This window comes from Balaenoptera musculus, chromosome 16, assembly GCF_009873245.2.
Source record: "Balaenoptera musculus isolate JJ_BM4_2016_0621 chromosome 16, mBalMus1.pri.v3, whole genome shotgun sequence".
NCBI lineage: Eukaryota > Metazoa > Chordata > Mammalia > Artiodactyla > Balaenopteridae > Balaenoptera > Balaenoptera musculus.
In genome coordinates this window covers 12,058,748-12,069,693 of record NC_045800.1, presented here as the reverse complement: position 1 = coordinate 12,069,693, position 10,946 = coordinate 12,058,748, and the positions used below count along the sequence as shown (strand labels likewise).

Here is a 10,946-nt window from a genome sequence, read left to right as displayed (position 1 = left end):
TGGTCGCCTCCAGGCCTAGAGGGGTCACCTATGGAACCCCCAGATCACGGTACCTACCGCGAAGACCCGATCAGGTGGCGTGTGGCGCCTTCCACAGCCTCGCCCTGCGCTCCTGCAGCGTCCAACCCCCGCCCAGCACAGGCTTTTGGATATCACCCTCGAAAATCCCTTCAATTGCACCTAAAGTCCAGCGTACACGGGATCAGGGGTAGTCAGGACTCGCTACATAATTTGCGTGGCCCAGTGAAAAATGAAAACGTGGCGCCCCTTATTTAAAAAAGATTGCGAATTTTCAAAAGTCGACATCAGAGCATTAAACCAAGCGCCGGGGCCCCTCTAAGTTAAGTGTCGGGCCCTGCCGCCAGCCCGTGAAGCTGGCCCTGATGTCAGTGCACTATCCCTCTCTCTGCCCAAGGGTTTTTCCCCAGCGCCGGGGCAAATCCAGCTCCTTCTGTTGGATACCAGATCAGGTAGGGACCATTTGCAGAGAAAAACTTGCCTTCCTTCCGCCTTCCACCCCCTTCCCCAGCACTGGGGTGGGTGGGGGTTATGTGTGTTTGTGGAAGACATGTGGATGTTCAGGGTGTTCAGGGGGCTCCTCAGGAGTCCTGGGTTGGGGACCCAGCACCATCCATTACTTGGTTGTGTGACCCTGGTCAAATCAATATCTCCAAATCTACCTTCTCATCTGTAAAATGATGATAGTAATTGTACCTATTTTGTTTTTGTTGTGGATCCAATGAGATAAAACATGTAAAAGCCCTAACAGTGCTGGCTCAGTCTGGGCCACTTACAGGCAGCTGGCCTTTGCCCTCCCTTGCTTTGCCTTCCCCTCTGGGAACATGAAACCAGCTTATTAGAGGCCCATGTGGCGTCTCAACTCCCACTTTTGCTCAGCTCACTTGGCTCACTTTTCCATAGCCTTCAAGACTTCATTTCGTCCTCCAGGAAGACTTCCTTGATGCCCATAGCTGGGTAAGGTGCCCCCTCCTCACTGTTCCCCAGTGTTCTATGCCCCAGGAATGTATCTATTGTACCACAGTTTAGCACACCTGTATTATCCTGCTGGCTCTACCTGCAAGTATGTCACAGATCCAGCCCACCTGACTTGCTTCCCTCTCTGGACTGTCTAGCCTTAACAAAGGAGCCAGAGTGATCCTCTTAGAACAATTTGATGTAACTCTTCTCAAAAACATTCCTGACATTTCCCATCTCAGAATAGAATCCAAAGTCCTTAGCTTGCCCATGAAGCACCCTGGGCTCCCCATTACCATGCTTCTCCTTCACAGCTCTGGTCACATGGCCCTTCAATTCTTCACCCACCCGAAGTCCACCCTTGCCTCAGGGCCTTTGCACCTGCCATGCCCTTTGCCTAGAACCTTCTTATCCTCCTTACTCCCTCACCTACATGTTTTATCTCATTTGATCATCAAAACCCTAAGATAGGTACAATTACAGTCCTCATTTTACAGATGAGAAAACAGACCTGGAGAGACTGACTCCCTGAAACCCTTTTAGAACACACCTGCAACACTCTGCTCTAGTCCCTTGGTCCACTTTATTGTCCTTCCAAACATCATATGTATTTTTTTTTTGGCCGTGCCACAAGACATGTGGGATCTTAGTTCCCCCACCAGGGACTGAATCCGTGCCTTCTACAGTGGAAGCGTGGAGTCTTAACCACTGGACCGCCAGGGAAGTCCCCCTATGTATTTTTATTATGTTTATTCCCTCTACAATTTAAGTGCATAAAGGAAGGGGTGTGTCTTTTTTGTTCACTCTCTTGCCTCTACAATAGTACCTAGCATATGGTAGGAACTCCAGGATTTATTAAAATTAATAAATGCTTCCATATTTCTTTTGCCTCCTAAACTGAGCTCCTTGGAAGTGGAGCCAGCATCTTATTCATCTTTGTAGCCACTGAGTTAAATGTTCAATAAATGTTTGTTGATATAATCAGAGAAGGAAAACTAGAGTCCCACAACATAAGCTGAACCAATAAATTAATGGTGTTAAAAATGCAAGTATTTTAAAATGTTTATTTTTTATTACATTTTTTACACTGAACACTTCAGGAAAGAAAATAATTACAATGATTCAAATGCATGAATGATTCAAATTCAAAATGCAATCCCTGGATTCAATAATTATCCTTTATAATTATGCCCAATCAATATTAGAAATGTATGTAGGCACTAAGTCAGCTAACAAAATAAGTAAAATAACTATATAAAGTATAAATCTCAGGACTGGGGAACATACATGATCAGTTAAGTCACTTGGCCACTGTCGGTGGTTTTTTAAAAAACATGATTCACATCTGCTTCAATCACATACACATTCATTGCAAGTGTTTTTTTTTTTTTTTTTTTTTTGGCCGCACTGCATGTTATGTGGGATCTTGGTTCCCTGACCAGGGATCAAACCCGCGCCCCCTGCATTGGAAGCACAGAGTCTTAACCACTGGACCACCAGGGAAGTCCTGCAAGTGTTAAATTAGACCATTGATGCTAACAACTTAAAACCATGATCTTAAAAGAAAATTCAGTTTAATACAAAGAAACTCAAGAAGAAAATTTCAGGACCCTTGATCAGAAGCTTTTGATGCCTGTCGTACTACTCTGGTGTACACAAAGGTTCAAGTAAGGCTGATAAAGAAGAGTTGTTTCCTTTTCCCTTTGAAGACATGATCCAAGAAACAGGGGAACTGCACATTCTATAGCAACTAGCCATCCATCCATACACTCAATAAAGGACTCCTTACGTTAGTAACTAACCACATTTTAAAAGCCTTGGCCAATGTTACAAAAACAAAACGTTTAGAGTAATATTTACGAATACAAGCATAATTGTTTTTTTGCCGTCTATAAATAATAATCTTTGAAATGCTAAAAGCGAGTTCCAGCTGTGGTTCTTTTCTGGTGTGGGAAGCTGCAGGTGCACATGGGTGGTCTACTGATTTACCTTCTCAAAGTATTCTTTGGAAGCAGTCGGATGGGGCTTGATCTGAAAATACAAAAACATTTCACTGGGTAAGTGACTTTATGATCTCAAAAGTGAGTTGAAAGCCCTCAATTTTTAATCTAAAGTTCTTTAACTTTTTAAAGATTGGTCTGTTTCCTTTAAAATACCTGGATGAAACTTACATTAACAGCCTGCCTGGTGCCTGGTCCCACCCTCACCTGCACCAGCTTCACCCATTTGCACACCATCTACACCCTTGCCCCAAGGGTGGGCTTCTTTTGTGGATATTCCAGGCCAGCAGCCCTTGAGGCAGTGAGGACCTGGGACCCTCTGCTGGGGTCCCATTGCTTTTGGAAAAGAAACCTACTGTAGGAGAATCTGGTGTCCAGTTGGCTGGGCAGACTTCTCCATGGGTTTCTACAAACTGGAATGCCTTCACCAAGCGGAGGGTCTCTTCCACGCTTCGGCCCACTGGGAGATCATTGACGCTCAAATGCTTGATGACTCCGTTGGGGTCAATTATGAAGAGACCTCTGCATCAGAATTTATCATCATCAGTATTTCAACATTACCAGAGCTAGAAAGACTCTAACTTCTACCCCTTTTTGTCTTTAATTATCCTTGGTAGAGCATTTATTAAACTCTATCATATGCTTAAAAATGGGGTTTTCCTTGCTGTACAAACAGCTTATCATCTCTTATTGATGACAGATGCTTTAACAAAGACAGGACTGGGCAAGGCCACCATGGAAAACAGGCAGTATGGTCACATTTACAAATGTGACCTATATGTCGCAGAATCTGTAAGTCACTGAACTACAGAGAGCAAGGACTTCTTCTTAGTGATGTAGTAAGCATTCTTTGGGCTGCTGCATCAAATCTTGGCAAGGAACCATAGGCAACTGGGAAGGGACAGAGATGTATTTTATCTGTATTCAGTAAGTACTTATGAAATGAGTGAATTCTTGCATAGAGGGGGGGGAAATCCCATGGGAAAATTTACTGGCCTGGAGGCTATGCAGAGCAGAAATCTAAAGGAAAAACCAAGCCCATCACTTTTATTTATTTTGGTTACACTGAGGTAGTTTGTACAGGAAAGACAGAATGAGTGCTTAGTACTATTCCATTATTAATAGTTTTCAAAATAATGAATTGGTTCCCTGGAACTCTTCAAATTATCGATTTAAATATATTTGATGTGTTTCAGTCACTTATAGTTATTATTTTTATTGTCAGATTGTCCAAGCCCATCACTCTTTATCACTTGGCAGCAATGTAATGAGGTGACCCACCCTGGGGTCTGTGCTCATCTTCCATATGAGTGTTGGTGTTACTATGACATATGCAGATGTCATAAAACTCCTAGGTTTTTAACAGTCCATCTTTAAAAGGGTGTGGCATTCCAAGTGTTAATCACTCAGGAAAAAGGCAAGTTAGAGAAAACTCAGAAGATAAAAAGGTGGTTCTCCCTCCCTGGGCCTGGCCTTTGGGGGTCTAGGCTTTGAGGCTAAGGGGTCCTGGTGTATGCTCCTGCAGGGTGCAGCCAAGGTGGAGTCCGCCATTTAGATGCAGACACAGGGCTAGGATGATCAGGGCCCACAGACTCCAGAAAGAAAGCCTTATCTTACAAGTCAGACTCGACTCCTCTCCCTGTGTCAATCCTAATAGAGAAACCAGTAGGGAGGTAACTGCAAAATTAGCACGACTCTACAGGGGAGGGGATCCTGGGAGGAAAATGCCAGCACTCTTCTCCTTCCCTTGCCAACTCTGTCAAAGCTAGGCTTTAGTTTATTAAAGGAAGACTGTAATCCCCTTGGAGTCAAAAAGGCCCAAGCTCCAAGGTGGCTCCCAGAGCTAAAATTTCAGGTGTAACCCAAGCAGGCCAGACGTCAGCTACAAGAGCAGGCAGGTGAGCGGGTTCAAGCCAGCCCCCAGCAAAACTGTGAGGCACATCAAAGTGGGGTTCTCGCTTCCTTCCTGGAGGTAAAGTTTTGCCCAATCCCTCCTTCATTCAGCAGCCATCAAGACGCCAGTTCTAAGGCCTAAGTTCTCATCCCTCCCAGCAAGGGTGACAGGCTGGGACAGGTACTAGAACCTGTGCCAAAAACTCTGTAGCTGCCTCACCTTATTTAATCCTCACAACCAACCTGGGAGGTACATTCTCATTTTAGTTACAGGAAAAATGGGAATCAAAGAGGTTAAATATCTTGCTCAAAGTCATACAGCTATTAAGTAGCTGAGTTTAAACAAATTCAAACTCCGGTCTGGTTCCAGTGCTTGTACAAGATCCTAACCATTCCAGAAAACTGACTCCTACCCTTGCTGGCCCCCCCCCCCCCCACCGCATCTCCAAACAGTCTGATGGCTTCAGCGCCAGGAGTGGCTCCCAGACAGTCAGGGAGAGTGGAGCAGTGTGACCATCAAGACATGATATCCTTCTTCAGAGACAGGCCCAGGGTGACGCAGGGGGCACACATGTCTCAGCCATTTCTGAAAGACTGCCAACCCTTGCAGGAGGCATCCATCAGTGCTTATTAAAAGACAAATTAAGGATTTGGGGTTCTACAAATTCCCTACCAAGGTGTCTATATGAAGTAGGATGATGCTAAACATGAAAACCAATTTTAAGTTCATAAGAAACGGATCTTACCGTAGTGCAAGGCCGGGACCTTCTAACAGCACACCGTAGTCTCGGGAAATCTGTTTGGTCAAATCTGACAAGAGTGTGATGTGCATGTGGCCCAAACCGCCATTCTAATAAAAATGCAAACAGGGCTGGTTGTTATACTGTGGCTCCCACAGCATCCTTGGCCAGGCAACACGATGTCTGACCGACAGTGGCAACGGACGGCAGTAACTGAGCGCCAACAATGGGCCGAGCGCTGCTCTAAGCTCTTTCTGTTGTCTCACTTCCTCCTCCAAGCATCCTGGAGTAGCTACTATCATCACCACCACTGTACAGATGAGGAAACTGAGACACACGAAGGTTAAGTAACTTGCTCCAGGTCACAGCTAGAAAGGGGCAGAGGCAGGATTTACACCCAGCTGATACTACAGACCTTTCTTTTTCTAATTCTTACAGTATCCGTTTGGTTGAAGATTAATTTCTGAAGCATAAAAATGGAACAGTTAAAAAAAAAAAAAGAATACTTTGAATAATTTGATATTGATAGTCCAGCAGCATAGCTAGAAATTTTGATTCTCCCAAGCAAGTTTCTAGGCAAGAATACTGATCGTGCAGAGCAGTGAAACCAGAAAACTTAATCACTGTCCCACATGGCTCGCAGGGTCCCGGGGATCTACAGGGTACAGGTGAGAGGGGAGGCAATGGACCCCAGCTGTTCCCCTGCCCTGCAGAGTCTGTTCTCTGTTACTGTTTGTACTCTGGAAAATACAAGTGTAGTGGGGAGTAAATACATGCAATGTTAAAGGCAATATGGGTAGAGTTTAACAGAATTTGCCAGTAGGTTAGGCCTGACAAATAGCCCATTTCAGACTAGTCATGCTTTAACAACTTCTACGTTGGTCTTTAATGGGATCATTTGAGTTTTTAAGATCAAGTGCAGACACAGCGTGAATGATGTGTATACCTTCCTTGGTGTGTTTATCCAGGCCAGGTGGGTGAAGTGGGAATCCACTGACACTGCAACGACTTCACAGTTCACATCGTGAAATTCATTGGCTTTGTCACTGAAAGCAATAATTTCTGTAGGACACACAAAGGTGCTAGGGAAAAAGGGTAGAAATTCTCATCAAAGAGTTGAAAAACAAGGGTTTAAAATCTGAACAATAGGTGTCTAAAAACTAGTTCAGGGACTTCCCTGGTGGCACAGTGGTTAAGAATCCGCCTGCCAATGCAGGGGACACGAGTTCGAGCCCTGGGCCAGGAAGATCCCACACGCCACAGAGCAACTAAGCCCATGCGCCACAACTACTGAGCCTGCGCTCTAGAGCCCACGAGCCACAACTACTGAGTCTGCGTGCTGCAACTACTGAAGCCCGTGAGCCTAGAGCCCCTGCTCCACAACAAGAGAAGCCACCGCAGTGAGAAGCCCGCTCGCTGCAACCAGAGAAAGCCCGCACGCAGCAATGAAGATCCAACGCGGCCAAAAATAAAATAAATAAATAAACGATTAATTAAAAAAAAAAAAAAACTAGTTCAATTTGCTTAAAGGTGAGAAAGGCAAAATGGTTAACCATCCTCACTGGACTCCTGGTCACAATGATACTCCAGTTTAAAAAAAAAAAAAAGATTTATCACCTTTCTATTTAAGAATCATATTAAAAACATGGGGGTAGGGGAGGCATATTCCAAGAATAAAGACAAAATTTTATCTAAATAGAGTAGCTTCAGGAGAAATTTCATTTTATCCTTACTTTTCTCATTTTCCCCCGAACCAGTGAAAACTTCCTCACAAACTGGCTTACAGGAACTACTACTCCAGAGTACATACATAAAACAGAGCCACATTAAACCCCTGCCCCATTAAAAGGAATGCCACTCCACCCCCTATATTTATCACTTGTAAATTAGCTACAGATGCAAACTGTATCAATAAGGCCATCAGTGAAAAAGGGTCAGCAGCAACCCTCCCCTTGACAAGAGTAACTAGAGACAGGCAGTGTCAGCGGGGAGGCAGGGATCTCTGCTTGCTCCCAGAATGACATTAAAGCATCACAGAAAATACACTTACAAATCCAAAGGATAGAAGAAGAACACTAAATATTTCCCCTTAAAGTCATCAAGGCTTATTTCTTTGAACTCTCCATTGACAACAGCTGTACCCTTAAAATAGGGCGCGTGCTGCGTGACGGCAGGGGCATGGCATGAGGAACCTGAAAACAAAACATAACACACACATGTAGAGTTCATTTGTTAAGCCAAGCACTTATTTGATTTTATTTAATCCTCTCACAGTAATTAATTAATAGTATAATTAAAAGTTCAGTTCAATTGTACATCTTAGGTAATTTTTTCTCTTTTCATAGTTCTAGACTGTACACATATTCAAAGTGCTGTGGAAACTAAAAAGACAGGAGACAGTAGGGATGGAATGAACATAGAATTAAGGACAACATGAGCCTGGAGGTGGATTCTAAGTATGGTTCGGATTTTGCCAAGACCAGGGCTAATGGCACAAAAGAAAGAACAGGGCAGGTGTGGGGAACAGCCTGTGGCAGAGCCTGATCTAGAGAGCAGGTGTGCATGGAGGGAAGACGTGTGGGAGACAAAGCAAGGTTGGTGAAGGCCATGCTGCAAGGGCCCTTATATATCAGGCCAATGAATCTGTTCTTAAAAGAAGAGATACAGGAATCACCGGAGGCTTTTGCGTAGGAGGTGGATGATGCGTCAGCTGTTCTTAGGAAGATCGGTCTGCAGGGGAGAGTAAGAGGAGCAGGGAGGGGGGCGCCTGATGTTAGGAGGTGACTGCAAGCATCTAAGTGAGAGGTGTGGAGGGAAAGGGTACGGCAGAAGGAACAGAAAGAAAGGAAAGGATGTAAGAGCTGTGTCAGAATTGGAGAGGACGTGCTTCTACCTGGGAAGGCGGGACAAAGGAGGCCAAGTGTCAAGATGCCTGGCTTCAGAAACAGGAGGAGCTGCTGGGAGGGGCGTTTGGGACAGGTGACAAGGAAAGTTTTCAACCTGTGGCATCAAATCGCTACCAGAAATTTCTTAAAGCTCCGAGGAAGTAAAATTGTAAACTTTTTTAGAACATTTCACCCACAAACAAACGGTTTGCTCAAGTATATCCCCCCAAACCATTACATGTTAAATACACTCTTTTTAAAAGGTGCGACAGATCTAAAGGAGGCATTTTCAAATATCTGAGGCTGTACTTAGCAAACCTCATATTCTAGAGAATGGAGTGTAAATCTCAAGAAATAGCTGTGCATCACTCAGATCATGGAGCAGTCCATTAGACCGGCCTAACACGGCCAAGTGGAGCCAGCCCACAAGTTTGAATCCAAAAGCCTTTACAGGAGCTGCACTGTCAGTCCCCAGTCAGCTCACACCCCTTCACACACAGCAGGCCCAGAGGCCTCTGAGTGTTCTCACCCCCCTTCCAAGTTCCTCAACACCGGGGATTAAAACCTCTGGAACCAACAAGGAAAGGTGACACAAGGGCAGATTACCTCAGTGATTCTCAACCCTTGGCTGCACATCAGAATCACCTGGTGAGCTTTTAAAAAATACTGATGTTCTGGTCTCACCCCAGAGATTGACTCATTTTGTTTGGGGTGGGATTGGGGCAGTGGTATGTTTGCAAAAGCTCCCCAGGTGAGTCTAATATACCGCCAGGGTTCAGAGCCCCTGTTCAGAGATGACAAATGTTGCCATTTTCTGGTTCAAACCAAAGCATAACAACACTTACTGGTGCTAAAGGCGAATTTTGCTTGAGCAGAACCAGACCACAATGCATTTGTCAAGCACGTTCTTCGAGAAGCAGCAGGCCTAAGGGCTGCAGAGGCAGAAATGCCCCAAGGAATGGCACTCACGTGTCGGACAAGCTAAAAAGAGAAACACTTTAAATTAGGAAGTATTCCCAGAATGGTGGCTGAATTCCTGCTGAGAGGGCATCAGGCCAGTAGTGGCCTCGGCTGTCCTTATTCCCGTGAACAAAAATACCAGACTCCAAACTCTAAGAGCATGGATTGAGTCTCCATGTTCTTAAAATTCCCTTCTGCTTCCTTATCCTTCAAGATTGTAAAGGGGGTTGGGGAGGAGGAAAGGGAGATGCTGGTCAAAGGGTACAAAGTTGCAGTTATGTAGGATAAGTCTTGAGATCTAATGTACAAGCATATTGACTATACTTAATAATACTGTATTGAAGCTGGCAATATGTTAAGAGTAGATTTCAGGTGTACTCATCACACACAAAAAAGTAACTATGTGAAAAGATATGTCAATTGGTTTGTAGTAATCATTTCATTATGTATATCAAATCATGATGCACACCTCAAATATATAATTTTTATTTTAAAATATATATAAATTAATGAATGGGGAAAAAAAAAAACACTGCAAGGCAGAGGAGAATTATAAGAACATAAAGACTCCATGCTTTTAAGAGCAACCCAGAGGATTCAGAAACCGGGCAACTTGGCCAGGCCCTGTGTATTAAGCCCTTTACCAGCAGATCTGCTGAGCACGCTCTACTACGGTCAAGGTTGTCCCTAGAAAAGACAAGGGCCTTCCAGCTCCACAGAGAAGCAAACAAGTAGAGCAAAGTTCAGCCTCTGGGAAAGTTTGGACAGGGCTCAAGGGAAACGTTTGCTCAATTTCAGGGTCCAGCATGACTCAGGAAAAAGAAAGAGCCTGCGCTGAACCCCACCACGAGAAAGGGAGGGCGGGTAGCAAGAGGGTGCTAGGCTTTGCCTGGAGAAAACGGCAGGGACCGCCCTGGGCGGGGAGGAGAAAAGCGCCTTTTGCACGTAAGCACTTTGGTTACTTTGGCATTTTGGTTTTCATCCAGCACTTAAGTGGCTGCTCACGGAAACATCATTCTTTCTGTGTTAAGGTGAGGAAAGTTAACTGAGGTTCGGAAAGAAGTCACTTGTCCAAGGTCACAGAGTCGTTTACAGAACCGGGACTAGGGGCCAGGTCGCCTGCATCGAGAGCCAGATACTTAGGTGGAGAGCGGACCGGGGACCCACGACCTGGAGCGAAAGGGATTTGGGGAGGGGACCACAAGAGGGGTGGGGTGGGGGAAGGGCGGCTCTGCGCAGGCGCAGGGAGCCTTCCGTAGAGGAGGAGGCCTCTGCTCCGTTACCCTCCGATATCCTCCAAGAAGGGTGAAAGGCCCCAAGGCCGCAGGGGAGCGGGATCCCAACTGGGAAGCACGTTCTCGGAGCCACCACAGTGTCTCCGCGCCTGTGCTCCGCCGCCAGCCACTCACCGAAGTCCGGAGCAACCTTCCCGCCACGGCCGCCATCTTCAGGGTGCACAGCACCCACGGGGCAGACGGAGAAGCAGAGGAGGC

The 10,946-nt window shown here is 45.4% G+C and overlaps 1 protein-coding gene across 1 annotated transcript; it reads right to left on the bottom strand.

The window, feature by feature from the left end:
• Positions 1 to 2,025: 2,025 nt before the first annotated feature.
• PRDX3 (peroxiredoxin 3) lies at positions 2,026 to 10,946 on the bottom strand. The gene is made up of 7 exons (XM_036828928.1): positions 10,863 to 10,946; positions 9,339 to 9,474; positions 7,659 to 7,800; positions 6,555 to 6,690; positions 5,615 to 5,718; positions 3,332 to 3,497; positions 2,026 to 3,006 (listed from the first exon to the last, which is right to left on the bottom strand). Exons 1-7 carry the CDS (start codon positions 10,896 to 10,898, stop codon positions 2,953 to 2,955), a joined length of 774 nt encoding a protein of 257 aa, XP_036684823.1. The 5' UTR covers positions 10,899 to 10,946; the 3' UTR covers positions 2,026 to 2,952.